Source organism: Cygnus atratus, chromosome 26 (assembly GCF_013377495.2).
Source record: "Cygnus atratus isolate AKBS03 ecotype Queensland, Australia chromosome 26, CAtr_DNAZoo_HiC_assembly, whole genome shotgun sequence".
Taxonomy (NCBI): Eukaryota; Metazoa; Chordata; class Aves; order Anseriformes; family Anatidae; genus Cygnus; species Cygnus atratus.
Genome location: NC_066387.1, coordinates 4,518,690 through 4,536,463, shown reverse-complemented (window position 1 = coordinate 4,536,463; position 17,774 = coordinate 4,518,690). Strand labels below are relative to the sequence as shown.

The following is a 17,774-nucleotide window of genomic DNA, read 5'->3' as shown; positions in this document are numbered from 1 at the left end:
GGGAAAAAAATTAGGCGAATTAAGGGGGAAAGGGTTAAGGCAAAATATGGAAAATAGAAAAAGAAAATAAAAACGAGGGGGGGGGGGGATAAAAAATGAAGGGGAAAAATAAAATAATGAAGGGGAAAAAAAAATAAGGACAAAAACGAGGGGCAAAAAGGCTCCGGGAGGACGCGCGGAGGGGAGAAGCCCGCGGCAGCGCGCCCAGGGCGTGCTCCGGGAGAAAGCAAAAGTTGCGAGCGGCCCCGAGCGGCGCGGGGGCGCGCTCCCGGCGGCGGCGGCGGAGGCCGGAGCATTCCCCTGGCTCGCGTCCCCGCCGGCAGCGGCCGGGCTTTGCCAGCGAAGCCCCGAAGCGGCCGAGTTGAAAAGCGGCGAGGTCGGAGCGCGGGGCCGAGGCCGCGGGCAGCCCCCGGAGGCCGCCGGCCGCCATCCTGCGGGGCCGAGGCTCCGCTCGCCCAGCCGGAGCCGGGGATTCCCTTTGTGTCGCCGTGCGCGGCCCGCTGCGCTCTCGCTCTCTAATTAGCCCTGATTAAAGCCTCCCCCGGCCCCCGCCGCTGGCTCTGCGGCGACAAACTTCGCGGCTCCGACTTCGCCGGGCTCCGCCGGGGCCTTTGTGCTGGGGGGGGGGGGGGGGGAGCGCGGAGCCGCGGGGGGGACCCGCGGGGGGGGCACGGGGGGAGCGCAGCGCAGTGGAGTGAGGGTGTCCCCCCCCCCCCCCCCACCTCCAAAGCCCTGCCCACGAAGTTGCTCGTGAATGTGCAGGTTTGTTTTTTTTTTTAGGGGTGTTTCCTTCCCCTCGCCGTCTTCTGGCTCCGTCAAAAATAAAAATAAAAAAATATATATATAATAATTATAATAAAAACTCAAGGAAAGGGAAAGCGACCCAAATCTCCGAGCTCCGCCAGGGCACGGGGGGGGCTCGCAGCCCCACGGAGGGGAGGGGGGGGGGGGCGCTCCCGGCTCGCCCCATGCCCCCGCAGGCGCCTCGGCCCTGCGAGCCAAAGGGGGTTCCTACATCTTTAAATGGATGTAATATTTGGGATGGGCTTTTTCATAACGTCACTTCATTCCTCGCTCCTTTTTTTTTTTTTTTCTCTTCTTTTTTTTTTTTTTTCATTTTCTCATTCTTTCGTTCCTCCCTCGCTCCGGTGCCCGTGTCTCGGATGGAGCCGCTTCCCCTCTAACTTCCCCCGCTCGCCGCTGCCCGCCTGCAGGCGGGGCGCGGATCGCCCCCCCGCGCCCCCCCGGGCGAAGATGAGCCTTTTGCTGCTTTAAAACGCTAAAAAAAAAAAAAAAAAAAAGCTAAATCAACCCCCCCCCCAAAAAAAAAAAAAAGCGCTTTATTTTCGAGGGGGAAACATTTTTGCTTTTTATTTGATCTTTTTAATTTGTTTTTTTTTTGTTTTTGTTTTGTTTTTTGTTTTTTGGAAGTTGGCCCTTTTTATTTCCTCCTCGGCCCCCCCCTCCCGCGGGGCCGCCCCCCCCTGCCCGCCGCCCCCCCCCCCGGGCCCCGCAGAGCCGCGCCGGAGGAGAGAGAGAGAAAAACGCCCGGACTGCTCCAGCCTCCGAAATGACTCAGTAACTTTTACGCCTCGAGTCTGCAGCCTGCAATTAGCCACTTTCCCCAGCACGGCTCGGGATGTATTCGTCTCCTCTCTGCCTGACCCAGGTAACCGGCCCCGCGCCCCCCCCAGCCCCCCCCCCCCCCCCCCAACCCCATAGCGCAAAAGGCTTTTTCCAGGTGCCACGCAAAAAGAAAATAAAATTAGCAACCCCCCCCCCCCCCCACCCCCCCATAAAAATAATCCTAGCAGCCAAAGGGTGGGTTGGGGCTGCACGGGGTGCTCGGAGGAGCTGCGCTTCACTCTTGGCTTCCCCCCCCCCCCTTCCCGCCGCCTGTTTTGGGTTTTTTTTTGGGGTGTCTCTGGTGCTTTTGGGGTTTTTCTGCCTCTGCTTTCACTTAGGGCTCGAGGGGGGGGGGGAAGGTCGCGCTGTGGTTTGTTGCGCTGCGCCCGGAGGTGGGTGGTGTGGGGAAGCCGCTGGGTTTCGGGTCTGGGGGGGACGCGGTGGGGTGCGGCAGGTCGGCGGCTCGGTCAGGGTGGCGGCGGGGGGGGTCCGGGGCTGCGGGCTCGGTGTCGCCCGCGCCGCCTCTTTGGTAGCATGAAACTTTTTCCTTCTCGCCTCCCCCCCCCACCTCCCAGCACGGCTGCACATGTTCGTGGGGTGCAAGGAAGGTGCCGGGGGGGCAACAAGGAAGGCCGAGGTGGGGGGGGCACGGGAGTTTTCTCCAAAACCCTCCAAATTTGGGACAACCTGCAAGCGGGCCGTGCCGCGCACCCGCTCGCGGGCACGAGGGCGGCGGGGCCGCGCAGGGCGGGATATGGGGGCCCCCCCACACCACCGCCACCCCCCGCTCCCCATCCCAACCCGGGGCCACCCCCACGTGCTCGCGGGGCCCTCGAGGGGCAGCGCTGACCCCGCCGCACATGGGGACGGCGGTGGCACCGTGGGCGACGCCGACGTGGCCCGGTGGCGCACGGGGGGTGGCCGCCGCGGGGGCCTTGCGGCGAGCAAGGGGCTCCCCGAAATCGCACGGGGCTGGGGCGTTCACGGCCGCGCTTCTGCCTGTGCTCTGTCCCTTATCGATCACTGATATTTATTTGATTATCGAGCAGGCAGCCGGCCCCCGCCGCGTAACCTCTTCCCTGCTGGCAGCTGCCCGTGCGCAGGGTCCGGCCTCGTGCTGCCCTCCCCGCCCCACCGCCGTGCCCTCCGAGGGCTCTGGCGTTTTTTATTTATTTATTTATTATTTTTTGAGGGGAGGGGGGTGTTGCTGGTGCCAGCCCCCCCCCCTCACCACCTCCTACCCCCCCCCCCATGCCCGCGCCGTGGGCTCGCCACGCGGAGCGCAGCCCCTCCTTGCAGATCTCATCCCCGTGCTGGGCATGGGCAGGATCCGGCCCCACCTTGGGGCATTGGCAGCGGGGGGGGGGGACAGGGGATGGGGTTTGTAGTGTGTATGTGTCCCCCCCCTGCTGAACCCTGCACCCTGCCCAAGGCTGGGCATCGCTGGCGCCGCACGTGCCGTGGGGGGAGTCAGGGCAGCCGGGGTCTGCCGCGGCCAGGGGCTGGCACGGGCACGGCGCGGGTGGGCAGAGCTGGTGCTGAGCGGGTGACCCCGGTGCTGGTGCTCCCAGCTGTGGGCTTGGCTTGGCAAGGGCAGCACCTTGACCCGTCGTCTTTCTTTTCAGTTTTCTTATTCTTTTTTTTTCCCTTTTTTTTTTCCCCCCTTTCTTTCTTGTTCTTTCTCCTATTCTTTGTTATTGTTATTATTTTATTTTATATTTTCTTCTTTTCTCTTCTTTTTCGTTTCTTTTCTTTCCTTTCTCTTTTCCCTCTCTTTTCTGTTATCTCCTTTCTCTTTTCCTTTCTCCTTTCTCTTTTTTTCCCCCTCCTCTCCCTCTTTTCTCCTCTCTCCTCTCTCTTTCCTTTCCTCACGCCTTTCTCTCTCATCTTTTCTGTCTTTCTTCTTCCCCCCCCCACCCGTCTCGGTGTTTTCCAGGGCTCCGGCCGCCCCCCTGCCGTTCCCACCCGCTCGGCAGAGCCCGTTTTTGCCAGCGAAGGGCGCGGGGCCGAGGTGGGAATGGCACGGTCGGGGCTCCAGGAGCCTCCCGCTCGCAGCACCGCGCCGTTCCCAGCGGATCAGGGAAGGGGGGGCCACGTTTCCAACCCCCTGCCCCGCCGCCTTCGCCTCGGGGAGGCTGCAGCTCCCCTCTGCCCTAGCGTAGCCTCCGCTTGAATCCAGCCCAGATGGGATCAGACGTCGTCTGCACCTACCGGATCCGGCCCCCGCCGCCCCCCCCGGCCCCGCCGTGCCAGAGCCAAGCCATTCCCATCCCACTCGCTCGGCGGGGAGGCTCTCCCGGGCTCGGGGAGCAGCGGATGGTGATGTGGATACATTGGAACGTGCGCGGGACCCGCCCTGCCTCTGGCTTCGCGCATCTCCCCTCCGACATCGCCGCAGCTCCCCGAATCCCTCGAGCCCCCCAGGCCCTTGGTGGCCGCTCGCAGCCCAGCTTGGGCAGCTCCGAGCCCGGCCACGGCCGGCCCGAGCCCCGGCTTCGCGGCCCGATGAGGCCAGAATGAGCCTTGGCAAGGGCAGCGGCTGCGACGTGCTCCTGGCTGGGGCCGCGGGCGAGCGTCCCGCGGCGAGGAGGGTGACACGGTGCCCGCTCAGCTGTCTGTCCCCACTGTGGGACTTCCTCCCCATCCCCCAGCTCACCTCTGTCCCCTCTCAGGGACCGGGCAGGAAACCAAGACGGAGCTGCCCAGATTAGCAGGGAAGCGGCACCGGCATCACGGCCAAGGGCTCCGCGTGCGAGGGCCTCTCCCTGCCCCCGGGGAGGGGTCTGGCTGTTGGCACCCCAAAATAGCCCCGGCACTGCGGACCCGCCGCCGTCCCCGTGCCCCCCGTGGGGCTCCCGGCCGAGCCGTTGGGGCGATCCCTGCTTGGGGAGGGATTTACCCAAGTGCTCGGGGAGATTTGCAGGTCTGACGGCCGCTGCGATGCTCCCGCTCGTTTCCTCGCCTCGTGCTTTCCTCCAGCCCTTCTGCATCACCCTGTGGCTGCCCCCCCGGCCTGAGCCTGACCCCCCCCCAGCACCCCGAGCACAGGAGCAAGGTGGGGACATCAGCCCCGGGGCAGCGGTGGGAGCAGGGTGCCGCGGTGCAGTGCGGGGTCTTGTTCAGCCTCCCCCCGCCGCGCTCTGCCTGAGCCCCTCTCCCCTGTGCCGGGCCCCAGCGCCACGTTTTGCACAGATGCATCCTCACAGCCCCATTTTGGCACGAGGAGCAGGACAAGGGCCGTGGGCCTGCACCCCCCAGCAGCACAAACCCTGATGGGTGCCACCCTCGGGACCGGGGACGTGGGTGCCCCATTGTGCCGCACCGCAAGAGGCGTCGTGGCCACGTGGCTGTGGCTTTTCCTCGTGGTTTCACCCGCCGTCCCGTGTGGCCACAGCACCGTCACCATTCCCGGTCCCCATAGCACGGGGGGGACCCTGCACGGTGCCCGGCCGCTGCCACCTGCTTGGGCACGTGGCCACCGCAGGGAGCCAGCCCCCCCGGGCACCTCGCACCGGGGCCTTCCCTAAAAGTCCCTTGGAAAACCTTCCAAGGGCAGGTGGTGGCCCCGTGCCTGGCCCTGCTTGGGCTTTTTGGGATTGCTCGGTGAGAGGGGAGCGCAGTGCAGCTGGTGCCGGGGGCTCGCCCCTCTGCCAGTAGCTCCGGCAAACTGGTTTCCAGCCGGGAGCTCAGATCGGCTGCCAAAGCATAGGAGCAGCTCGCCGGGAACGGCGCTGGGAGAGAGGGAAGGTTGCAACACACTTTCAATTCTCCCATCTGCTGAGCATTGTTTGGGAAAAACAATGAGGCCGTTCTTTAAATGCAACCTTCGGGAGAGCCTGGCTTTCCCTGCGAGGCACCCGCCGTGCTGTGCCCACCCCAGCCGTGCCCAGGACCTCGCCGCTTCTGCCCTCTCTAATTTTAAATCCCCGGACGGTAAAAATAGATCCCTTTTTAAGAGCAATTTATGAACCCAGCCACGAGCAGGACAGGAGGACGCAGGCCACTGGTGCGGGCAGGATGAGGCCCTTGCTGCTGCGCCAGCCTCCGCGACATCACCTTGAACTTGGCCGGGGCTGTGCACAATAAATTAGCCGTCCTCCTCCTGCGCACCGAGGCGCCCGGCGATAATTCACCCTTCCCGGCAGCTCCGCTCACCCCTTCTCCCCCGCCGCTTCCTCGAGGAGCCCAAAGCGTGCCCAGCGCCGCAGCCGCATGCACGCTTGTGCAGGGAGCCTGGAGAAACAAAGCCTGACCCGTGCATCTTCAAGCGAGCGGGGAATTGCTCCGTTTGTTGCCTTCTTTCTCCCCGAGGCCGGGCTGGCTGGGGAAGGATGCTGGGAGCTGTAGTCTGAGCCCTCCAGCCTTGACCCGGCGGCTTTTTCTAGCTTGTGGGAGTCGTTGCAGCGTGGCCAGGGCACGGGCAGAGCCGAGCTGGCCGCGTGCCCTCGGTTCCCCTTGGCACGGCGCGGCGAAGGGCGTGCGCTGCGGCCCCTCGCTCCCCGGGGAGCGGCCGTGCCGGCCGGGCAGCCCCGGCGCAGATGCCACGGTGGCGGTGAGGGATTCGCGGTGTGCGAGGGTTTTGTCTTCCTGGCCTGAGCTGGGTGCAGCCGGGGGGGTCGGGGCTCCGAGCTCTGCATTCAGGCCCTGTCGTACGGCCCTGGGTGCAGCTGATGGCTGCGCAGAGCGTGGTGCAGGCACTTGTGCATGGGGCTCGGACCCCAGCACTCGGGCTGGGGCTCTGCCAGCAAGGGGAAGCCGGGAGGTCCCTGGGTGCCTGGCACCCTCCTCTCCACGTTAGACACTCATCATACGCCGGCCACGGTGATATTTGGCATCCACTCACGACTCGCCTGGGTTTTGCACGCAAGCAGATAAAGGGGCACAGTGTCCCCTGCCTGTGTGGTGATGGAGAGAGGTCCCTGCAGACAGGGCTGGCTGGGGGTGGCCCTGGGCACAGGGACAGCTTGCCCTGCCTGCTCGTCTGCCTTCCCTGCCCTACACCGCCCGTGCCAGCCTTCCCCGTGCCTGGCCCCTGAGGCTTGGTGCCCGTGCCACCGCACAGCTCCCAGGGAGGAACAGAGCTGTGGGGACGGGGACTGGGACAAACAGAGCCGTGGGGACGGGGATGGCGGCTGCAACAGGGTCCCTTGTTGGCGGGGGAGAAGGAGGGCTGGGGGGGAGGCAAAACAGCTCCATGCAAGGCTGGCTCGCTGCCTGCCGCCCCCGTCCGTGCTGCGGCTCTTCCTGCACGGGGATGGACGTGACGGCGCGCCTGAGTGGTGCTGAGCACCGCCGAGGGGGCTGAGCATTTGGGAGGGGCAAGGGGTATCTGTGTCCCCCACCCCTGTGCCCAGGCTGTTGGGGGGGGGGGGGGTAAGGGCAGGTCCCCGGGTACATGAGCAGCACGAGGGTGCAATTTGCACCTTGGGGACCTGCGGGGTGGGGATTTCTCCCGCGGCACCCCGGGGTGTGCCAGGCAGGTCGGGGCAGGGCGGAGGAGCCCGCGCTCTGCCCAAAGGCGTTGGGGAGCAGCTGGGGCCTCGACGGCTGCTCGGCTTTGTTGGGTAGGGCCAGCACCGCACGGCATCGCCGGTGACGTCCCCACAATGTGGCCGGGGGGGTCCGGCACAGAGCCAGTGCTGAGGGGTGCACAGCATCACGGCGGGGTGGTGCCCAGCACCAAACCTTTGTGGGGTTCGGGTACCAGAGCATTTTGGAGGGTTTGGATGCCCCAAATTAGCACCAGCAAGAGCCTGAGCTCCCTCGGGGAGGGAAGGCGGAGGGATGGGGATGCAGAGGGTGCCCACGGGCATCCCGCTGCCGGGTCCCAGCTTGCAGCGGGCGCACGGCCGGGCTCGCCATCCATCACGTCGGCCCCGGGCAGGCATCCCCCGCGGTCGCACCGCGCCGCGCCGTGCCAGCTTGGCCAGCGCCCAGCGCCCTGCGCTGCCGCCAAGCCCCGGCGCTTCCCAAGTCCTGGAGAGGAGCTGGGAAAGGATCCCGCTGCCCAGGTGCAGGGACCACGGGCCAGGCCGTGCCAAGGATTGATTTCTCGGTTAACTCGCCGCTGCTTTAAAAGCGCATTAATCCTGCCGTTACCTGCCAGCAGCCATCCATAATCAGCATTTTGGGCAAAATCCCCAGCTTCAGGCTGCTTTACGCTGGGCATTCCCTTCCCAGCCACCTTGTCCTGGCCTAGATGCCAGGAGGGGCCGGGCAGCGCTGCCTGGCACGGGAGCGCCAGGATCCGGCCCTCCTGCTGACCCCTCTTCCCCAGCTGCCCTTCAGGCCCCAGGAGTTTGTTCGAGTTCATGGACTTTTTTTTTTTACAAAAAGGGTTTTTATTGTGTTTCTTAAGACATTTTTGTTCTCCTTGCAAAGGGCCCCTGCATTCCCTTCGTGGAGAAAACGGTATTTGACCGGCCGTTGTCCAAAAAAAACCCCCAACATGTTTCTGATCACTAAAACCCAAGAAATATTTTTACTTTCAAAGGGAAAAAAAGAGAGAGAGAGGGAGAGAGAGAAATGTTGATTTTCCACCCAGACGTTTCCCCTTTCCCCGAAACGAGAGGCGCCGCTCCCCGCTCGCTCCCTCGGCGATGCCCCCGCGCCGGCGGCTCCCACCTTGCGGCAGCGCGGCGGCTGCTGGGGAGGATGGAGAGTGCTGGTGCTGTGCCAGCTCCCCCGGGAGCCACCCGGCACAGCCGGGCGCTGCGTCCCACGGCTGCACGGCTCAGAGCCGGGATCTGCCTTTTCCTTCTCCCCCTCCCAATCCTGCAGTCCCCCGGCTGCTGCCCTGCGACTCAGGAAAGTGAGACAGCGAGAACCGTAACGTGAGCCGCGCCGCGCTGCGAAATCTCCTTTAGTAACCTGTGCGCCAGGACAGGCGAGCGGCGCGGGGTGAATACAAATGAAGCCGCGCCGAGGAGAAAAGTGCAGAGTAAAGGGTTTTGGATGGAAATGGCATCGCATGAGAAAGAGAAGCCGGGCGCGCGCGGATGCCGGAGCGTGTGCGTGCCCGCCGGCACGCGAGGGTGCGCGCATGGGTGCGCACGTGTGGCACAGGGGGTGCAGCGGGGTGACCGTCACCCTGCAGCGGGGTCGGCGTGGCCGAAGGGAACCGCTCCTCTTCCTCCCTGAAACACACGCTGCGGATCAAAGGCTCTGGAGGGAGGGGAGATGGGGCCTGTGCGAGCAGAGCCCCTGGCTGCATGCCACCCCACCTTCCCGCTCCTCTCCCTGGAGAGTTTGTTAAACAAATTTCTCTAATTGCACAAGCCGAGGAGTTTGTCGTCAGAAAAAAAAAAAAAAAAGAAAAAAAAAGAAAAAAAAAGAAAAGTTGGGGAAATTCCCCTCCGCTCGGCCACCCCTTCCCCGGCCCTGCGGCTGCAGACGCTTCGCAGGCATGCAGCACGTTTCTGCTCCGCGGGGAGGCTCCGACCCCACTGCCGGGGTGTCCTCAGGTCACCCGGGGCTGCGCGGGGACGGCCCCCGCTCGTCGGCTGCAGCACAGGCTGGGAGCCTGGGCCCTCGGCACCCAGCGCCCCGCTGGCCCCGGCTCCGGCCGTCGCTTCACGGAACCCCCCCGGTGCAAAGGGGGCTTTGCGAGCTGCCCATGTGCAGCCTTTGAAATCGAAACCCGGCGGTGGAGCGAGCGTGTCAAGGGATAAAAGCTTCGGCTCTGCGATGGCTTTAATCTCTTTACCAGGTCTGGGCTCTGCCGGCGGCCGGACCAATAAGGGAAGGTGCGGGGCCGGGCGCTGCCGGGCTCCCGGTTAGGTCATTGCTATAGATAGCCCGCAGCACCCTACATGTGCAGGATCCGAGCGTTGCTTTGTCCAGCTCTGCCAGCGGCCCCGCGGGGCTCCCCGAAACGAGCAGAGCCACGGGGAACGCGCCAGGCACCGCGCTGGTGCTGCCGGGGATCCTGCGCCCATGGGCGTGCACAGCCCCGCTGCAGGGTCCTGCACCCCTGGGTGCCCGGGGCCGCTTTTCCTTCTGTTTCCCACCAGGTTTCCTTTTGCAGATGCTCTCGAGCAAAAGCCACGCTGGGGGCTGCGGCAAACATCCCTGCAGCAGGGTGCTGGGGGGCATCCGTGGGTGCTGTGCAAAACCCCGCTGCCCCGCACGCCAGGAATGGGTGCATCCAGGCTTGGTTGTAGGACGGGGCCATGCGTCCCCCTCCACCCAGCTCCTCTGGGAGCACGAAGCTGGGGCTTCGCCCCCCGCAACCCCACAGCCCCGTGCGTGGCCCCGCTCCCCACAGCGGGTGCTGGCACCGACGGCCCCGGGTGCCCCGCGGGTGCCTGGAGCCGCGCGGGGCGGCGCGCCGGAGTGCCGGGGTGGCTGGGGAAGGCGTTGTCGATGCGGGCACTAAAAATAGAGTCATACTGGGATCTTAATGGGACTTTGTGGGAAACCTGGAAACATTTTCTCATCCCTGTAAATGAGTCCAGATGCATTAGCGATGACTGCATCGCATCCTGAGGTACCGCCGGAGGAAACCGGGACGCGCTCACGAGCCTCCTCGCCTTGCGGTGGTGAATTGGGCAGGCAGGGAACTCGCCGGCGGCACCGCCGTGGCCTCGCCGTGTCCTGCTCAGGGTCGGTGCAGGGGCTGGGTGCTGCGGGAAACACAGCACCAGCAGAATGGGTGCGCTGCCTTCCCCGGGGCTTCTGCACCACACGGTGGTGAGTGCCCAGCACGTGGGCGCACACGTGCAGCGGGGAGCGTGCAAGCTTGCACGCCTGCCTGTGCGGGTAACGGGTGTGCGACAACATGGCCCCTTACCTTGGGGTTCCCAAAGCCCCCGCATGGGGTGGGCAAGGTGACACATGGGGATGCCAGCCCGTGCCACCCCTGTCCCAGGGCCTGCGGTGCTTGGAGGCACCGCATAGCTGCGGCTGGCAGCACTGCTCCCTGCTGACGCCCAACATGCCCCGCGCGGCAGGATCCGGCCCACGTGGGGTTTCCATCCATTCCCCTTGGGCACTGGAGCTGGTGGCGGGGACGTTGGCTCCCGAAGTGCCCGGCCCCGCTCAGGGACCTTGGACTCCTGCGAGCGATGGCTCCCGGCGGCCTTGCTGGGCTCGGGGCCAGGCTGGGCAGGTGGCCCAGGGCCGGTGGCTCGTGGGCTCCACGTCACGAGGCAGGCTGGCACTGCCGGCTCGGCGGTGTGGCAGTGTCACTTAGCGGTGACAGCGGTGTCCCGGGAGGCAAGGACCCATCGGTGCCAGGGATGTGCCTGCCTGTGCTTGCCGTGCCTCTCGGCGTGCAGGAGCTGACCGCGCTCGGGCCACGCCGTCCCTTTGGGGATCCTCTCAGGGTCTGTGGGAGAGCCGTGCCCCAACCTCGGTGCCTCAGTTTCCCCACCTCTACAGGCAGCGTCTGCCTTTCGAGGCAAACTCTTGTGCCCCAAACACCTTGGCAGCCCTGTCCCCAGGCTGCTGGCCAGTGTCCCCAGCCCCCGGGATGACACGCAGGAGCTGAAGCTGAGTGTGGCCAGATGGGACGCAGGCGATGGGGGGGGGCACAGGGGGGCCGTGAACTCTTCACCGCGGCCAAATCCTCCTGCGAGGTCGCCGGCTGCGCCGCGAAAGGCCGGGGTTATTTTTAAACGGTGACTTGCTGCCAGCCCGCGGGGCTGGATTTGCAGGGGGGTGGGATGACACAATGCCACCAGCCCAGTGTGGGCACCCTGCGGGGGGGGCCGGTGCTGGGCTGGGTCGGTTGTAGCCGGGGGGGGGGGCAGTTTGGGGGTGCCGTGTGCCTGTCGGTGCGGCTCCTGCGCTCCCGTTGCATGGGTCGTGCTGCCCAACTCAGGGCTCCCAGACCCTCCGGTGATCCCCCCCGCACTGCAGGCACCCCCCAGGTGGGAGTTGCCCCCCCCTCCCAACCCCCTTTGCACCCGCCCACCTTTAATGGTGCCGGAGGGCATAGGAATTAATCCCCCTCGGAAAGGCCAGGACGGAGCAAGCAGGGCTAAAAATACGTCGGGAGGGAAATAAAACCTCCTGCGTCAGGGGCTAAAGCCGGGCTCAGAGCTCTGGGCTCGACCTGTGCTGCCCGGGGGGGCACAGGGGATGCTGGGGGAGCTGGCACGGCTCCCTTGCCCCAACACGTGTTCCCCTGCACAGCGCTGCCAGCCCCAGGGCGTCTCCCCTGCCTCAGTTTCCCTCTGCACAGGCGGCGGTGCCAGCTCAGGCTGCGAGCTGCCACCATCCCGGTGACACATCCCAGGTGCCACCGGGGGACATGGGGCGGGGGGGGGCTCCAGCGCTGCCCCAGCTGACGCAGGGCCGGGCGGAGGAGCTGGCAGGACCAGGGCTTGCTGGCAACCCTTTTTTTTTTTTTCCAGTTCCATAAAACATTTTCCTTCCTCGCAGCCCCAGGGGGGGTCGGCCGGGAAGCCACGTGGCTCCAGCACTGCCGGCCACGGGGCACCTCTTGGGGCTGGGGGACATCTTCTTGGCTGTTTCCCCCTACCCGGTGCTGCTTCCCAGGCCCTTGCAGGCACCGTGCCTCAGTTTCCGCATTCCCATCCTTGGGGGCAGGCTGGGTCGCCCCGGGGAGGCGGCTGAGCTGTCGGCTCCTGCACCCCGAGGGGAACAGGGGCACCTGGGGGAACGGCGGCGCTGGGCAAGCTGAGCACGTCGGCACGTCCACAGGGAGGCAGCGAGCGGCCTCAGGTGTCCCCCCCACCGTGTCCCCCTCCCCAGCCCCCTCCTGGCTCCGTCCCCGGGGCACCCTTGCCCCATCCCTGCACCCTGCACCCCCACTTCCCCGCTCGGGTAGGACTGAGCGAGGCTGGGGTGGTGCTGGCGGCGAGGGCGCACGCGGGGAGACCAGAGGCAGGGTGACGGGCGTGGGGCTGGGGGCGCACGCTGCACCCGCGGGTGCCCCCCACCCCCAGGATGCAGGGCTGGTGGGGAGGGAGCTCAAAACCCCCACAAGCCCCTCCATCCTGGGGAGAGCCCCCCAAAGCCGCAGCCCACCTGGGCCTCCCTCGGCTTCCCCGCGGTGCTGCCTCCCCGGGGAGGGCTGCGCAAGCTGGCGCCGGCCCAGGCAGCGCTGGCACCTGAGCCCCGGGCTGCAAAGAGAGCTGCTTTTCTTCCTGCTGTTTTCCAAAGCAACTGGCAAGTTCGCTGCCTGCCGCGGCCTCCCGTGACCCGGGGAAGCCGCCTCGGCGAGCTCCCGGCTGACGCTCACAGCCCCGCGCCACCTGCGCCGGCATCGCCTCCCGCCCCGGCACGTAGGCGCGGGCGGGCACCGGCACCGCTCGGGGGCTGCCGCAGCCTGGGGGGGCCGGGAGGGGGGTGGCAGGGCTGGGGTGTGCAGGGTTCAAAGGAGGCGGCGAGGTGTTTTGGGGTGGTGGCGGGGTGTTTTGGGGCGGTGGCGGTGGCGCGCACAGGGCTGGGGCACGTGCTGGGCGCTGGGTGCGGTAGTTATCCAAGCTGCAGCATCCCAGGCTGATCCTGACCGGCGCTGAGCACCGAGGCGGTTACTGAAGGGGGAGAGCCTCTCTCTGCCTGTGTACCCGTCGTGGCTGAGCCTCTTTCTGTATCCATCCCACCCTCTGAACGGGGTGGCCACATCTGGACCCCGCTTTGGGTACGGTCCAGCCCTTGAGCCCCGATGTTTTCGGCTGTGGGGAGAAAGGCAGCGGGGCTCTGTGATGGGGAGCTGCTGGGAGGTGGCACCGTGCCCTGCCTGGGGCCCTGGCGTGGGCTGCGAGGGGTTTTGCAAGCATTGGGCTGGGTCATCCCCACCCCGACTAAGGGGGAGCCGGGGACAGTGGGGCCGTCACAGCCTGTTCCGCCCCACGGCACCTCCACGGATGGTGCGCGCAGGGGCGGTAGCACGGCTCGTACCATCCCTGGGAGCATTGGCTGCCACTGTGCGCCTGTCCCCCACCTGGGGTGGCACCAAGGGGCTCGGAGGGGCACCCTGGGACCACACATGGAGGAGCTGGAGGGGGCTCGGACCGTGCCCTGCCATCCCCAGGCTCTGTGTGTAGGACCTGCTGTGCACCCACTCGTGTCCCCTGCTGTCGTGTGTGGGGTCCCTGCAGGGTGCAGCGGTGCAGGGGCATCCCTCCTCCATCCCAGCTTGGTCTGCGCTCCCCAGGAGGGTGCCCATCCCCACAGCCCCTGCGTGTGAGACAGGGCTGATTTCGGGGTGCACCCCAAGGTGCCACCATGGGGACCCCCCATCTGGGCCATTTTGGGGTCCACACCACAGGGACAGGAATGGCCAAGGAGTGGGGACAGCGCGTCCAGTCCCTCCTCTCCCGCTGGCCCCGCTTGGTGAATGCTTCCAGCCTTTGTCCCTTCCCCCTGCTTGTTTTTTATGGCATTTTTGGGTGGCGTTCCTTCGTGTGGCAGCGGGACCGCACGCTCAGAGCCGTGTTGCCTGGCGTGCCTCAGTTTCCCTCCCGGCCACGCACCTGCGCCGGCAGCACCGCGAGGCCTCGCCAGGACGTGCAGAGCCAGCCGGGAAGCTCGGCCACACCATGCCGGAGAGCAGCAAAAATTATGAATAAGCTCTTGTTAATAAATACTTTATGATGAATCCAAATAGATTTCCTCCTCTGGAGCAATTATTGTAAAATGGGCTCTAATATGTTGCAGGGACGGCCCCGAGAAAGGTTGGGTGCATTTCAGGGACTAAGTGCCTTCCTTCAATACCCTCTAATGAGCACTTTGAAATCATTTGCATCTGTCTCGGCAACAGGTCTCATTACCAGGTTAACTTATTACCGAGAGCCGTTTCTGCGAACAGTTAATAAGCGGCTACCGGAGGCTCTGCGCGTACAAGCGGGGGCTGCGGGAGCGCACACCACCCGCACCGACGGCGTCCGTGTGCCGGGGAGCGGGGAAACGAGGCCGACAGCGGGGAGCATCTCCTGGTCTCCACCAGGGATTTGCATAAAAGTCAGGCTCGGGATTTTCGGGGCTAGGGGAGAGCGTGGTGCATCCCCCCAGCTCGTCCCGAGCGCGGCGGGTCCCCGCGGGGCAGGCGGGCACGGCGCGGAGCACCCAGCGTGCCAGCCCCTGCCCGGGCTCGTCCGGCCCCAGGGATCGGGAGCTGGCAGGAGCGGAGACCGTCGGAGCCGGCAGCATTTTTGAGGTGTGTGGTTGGCTGGCGGAGAGGCTGAGCATCCTTTAATAAAATAAACGCTGTGTGGTCTCCGCAGGGCCGAGATGCCGCGAGGGTGCCCCGCACCTCTCCGCACCCGCGGCACGATCGGCTTCCCGCTGCCCCCAGGGCTGGGGGTCACACTGGTGGGGAGCAAAACCCATGGCCGAGGTGACCGTCCGTCCCATCCCGTCCCATCCCGTCCCGTCCCATCCCGTCCCCCTCCTCCTCCCCCATGAAAACTGCTCGGGAATTTCCTGAGGAAACGTTTTTTCATTGGAAAATTCAGGCTGTTTCGCAGAGCCCGACCTGTTTGGACAAGGCGCTCATGCAAAGGAGCCTTGGAGGCTCGGCCAGCCCACGGTGCCCGATGCCGCAGTGCCCGATGCCGCGGTGCCCGATGCCACGGTGCCTGTGCCGCAATGCTTGGCATGCAGCGGAGGAATTGCCCACCCTGGCTGCGTGCAGGAGGGGCTGCCCACCCCCGTGACATCCCCGGGTGGCACAGCGTGTCCCCCTCTGTCCCCAGGTGGAAGGCACCCACCACGGCCGCGCAGCCGGGATGCAGAGCCATGAGGACAGGCAGGAGCATGGGGAGAGGCAGCGCCCCGGCTGTGCCCCCCCAGGCTGCAGGAGCTGATCCCAGCACGGTGTGCCCAGCGCCTTGCAGAGCATCCGTTTGTCCTTCCCCTCCCTGCCCCACGGCAGGATGGACACCGGGACGGAGACGGGGTTAGCCCGTGCCTCAGTTTCCCCTCCCAGGCCGACCTCCCCCAGCCCAGAAGGGCAGCACGGAGGGGGCCCGGTGCCAGCAGCACCCCGACATGGGCGGCTCCTCCCTGGGTCGCGGGGCTTTACAAGCCCGGGCTGGAAGGGGCCCAAGAACAGGCTCTGCTGCCAGATTCCCGGCCGGAAATGCCCCGAGAACAGCCTTGTCTGTGGTATTGCAGCATGTCTCTGCTTCCCAGCCCAGCAAATGAAAAACAACAGGAGGAAAAGTTAACCAGCCCTTTGCCGGCGCTGCGCCGTGCTGCGGGTGCCGGGGATGGGTGGGCTGGGGGGGAACGGGTGCTTTTTTCGGGGGGTGCAGCACCGTGCGCCTGGGGTGGGCGTTATGGGTCCGGCAGCGCTGGCTGGGGACGAGCAGGCAGAAAGTGCTTCCCTGCCACCACGTCCCACGGCAAAGCTTGGGGTGGACCCGACTGGCATCACCCGGGGTGGGGGACACCCGTGCACAGTGCCTGCGGGCACAGGGACAGTCCCCAGCCCTGCTGGCGTGTCCCCTGGGCTGGGGGACGAGCAGGAGCAGCGGGGACCTAGGAGACCACGGCTGCAACCGCAGTGTCCTCGAGCCGTCCCCTGCCACCTCCGTGCCCGGCTTTGGAGATTCGGCTCCCTGCTGGGCAGGCAGCGAGCCCCCTCCGGCTGTCCCCGAGCCGTGGCATCCCACCGGCTGTCCCCGTGCCCCCGGCCGGCCTCGCCTGGCCCCGCTAAAGCGGCTTAGCGCGGTGCCGCATCTCCGTGCGGGATAAGCTGGGCAGGAGGGAAAGTTGGCGAGGGGCTGATCGGCTTTGGGTTCGGCTCCCGGCTCGCTGTAATCCTGCTGCGGTGCCCACGGGGGCGAGGGGGGGGTCCCACCACAGCTCTGGGGGCCCCAGGGGCGGTGGGGTGGCCGCTCGTCCCGTGGCCTTGCGGCAAGGGCGAGCAGCACCCGAGGCGCTGCCTCCACGGTCCCTGTGCGGCGTCCCCAGGGTGTCACTGCCCACCGCGAGGGGACAACGGCGCGGTGCCCTCCGGCCGGCCCTGCTGCCGGCTGCCCAGGGAGGGTGGCAGGGCCGGGGTATGGCAGCAATTTGTAGGGCTCGCCTGAATAACCGGCCACCAAGGAAGATCAGCCGCCCACCGCCCCGGCCAAGTATTGTTTTTGGAACTCGCTGCTTCTTTTTTCGGCTCCTGTCTTACTTTTCTTTGACCTTCTTCCCTGATTTAAGACACATGCCCAGCCCTTGCCCAGCTGCACTGAATTAGTGGCTGCTGCTGGGGAGGGAACCAGACCCTGCAGCCGCGCGGGGCTGCGGACGCCCCGGGAGCAGCTGGCAGGGACGGCTCCGTGGGCAGGATGAGTCCCCTGGGCAGGGATGGATCCCCTGGGCAGGGATGGATCCCCTGGGCAGGATGGATCCCCAGGGTTGGGATGGGTCCCTGCAGGCAGGGTGGGTCCACGTGGCAAAGCTATCCCCCAGCAAGGACGGGTGCCTGTGGTCAGGATGGGTCCCCCAGCAAGGATGGGTCCTTCTGGGCTGTGAGGGGACACCCGCCGGGGTCACAGCTCTGGCGATGCTGCTGGGGTCAGTGGGGGATAAAATGGGTCTGGAGTGGGGGCCTTCAGCTTCCAGAGGGTGCTGTGCTGGGAAATATTGGGGTCTGTGCTTGAGGGAACTTCTGGGGATTGGTGGAGCTGTGCTGGTCGTTACTGGCATCTGTGCAAGGGGACCTGGCTTGGGGGCCAGCAGGGTCTGGGATCCAGCGGGGGACATCAGGGGCTGTGCTGGGGGCTGTGAGCGGGGTCTGTGCCGGGGAATGGGTCTGGACAGCAGCGGGGTCTGTGCGGGGCTGCTTTGGGGTTGTGCTGGGGCTGGGGCCAGGTGGGAGCCCCAGCAGGGACGGTTGGTGCCAGGAGGGGACAGGGGGGTTGCCTGGGGACAGGACCGCTTTGGCCGAGGCTCGGCACCGCTGTCCGCAGTCTGCAGCGGGGACTCCGTCCTTGCACCGATCCTGCCCAGGCTTGGGTCCCCCTCCCTGCAGCCAGCCCCCCCGGCCATGTTCCCAGCCCAGGCATGGGGCTGCAGCGTGGTGCTGGGCTCTGTCCCGCTGCACGGCACCGCCCGCAGTGAGGGGCCCCGCGGGCCAAACCCTGCCCTCGGGGACGCGCTTTGCTTCCGCCCTGGCTGTGCACCACGGGGCTGCTTCACCCTTGCCCTGCCCTCAGCTGTGCCACCACAATCCGGCT

General features: G+C 66.1%; 1 protein-coding gene across 3 annotated transcripts in view; it reads left to right on the top strand.

The window, feature by feature from the left end:
- Positions 1-1,128: 1,128 nt before the first annotated feature.
- The window catches only part of NFIC (nuclear factor I C), a 40,595-nt gene continuing 23,949 nt past the window's right edge, over positions 1,129-17,774 (top strand). The window contains exon 1 of one of the 3 annotated variants that reach the window (XM_035568137.2): positions 1,129-1,669. In XM_035568137.2, the coding sequence (XP_035424030.1) occupies positions 1,640-1,669 (30 nt within the window). In that variant the 5' untranslated portion in view covers positions 1,129-1,639. The remainder of the gene's footprint in view (positions 1,670-17,774) is intronic. The other 2 variants (XM_035568132.2, XM_035568135.2) reach the window with 2 other exon arrangements.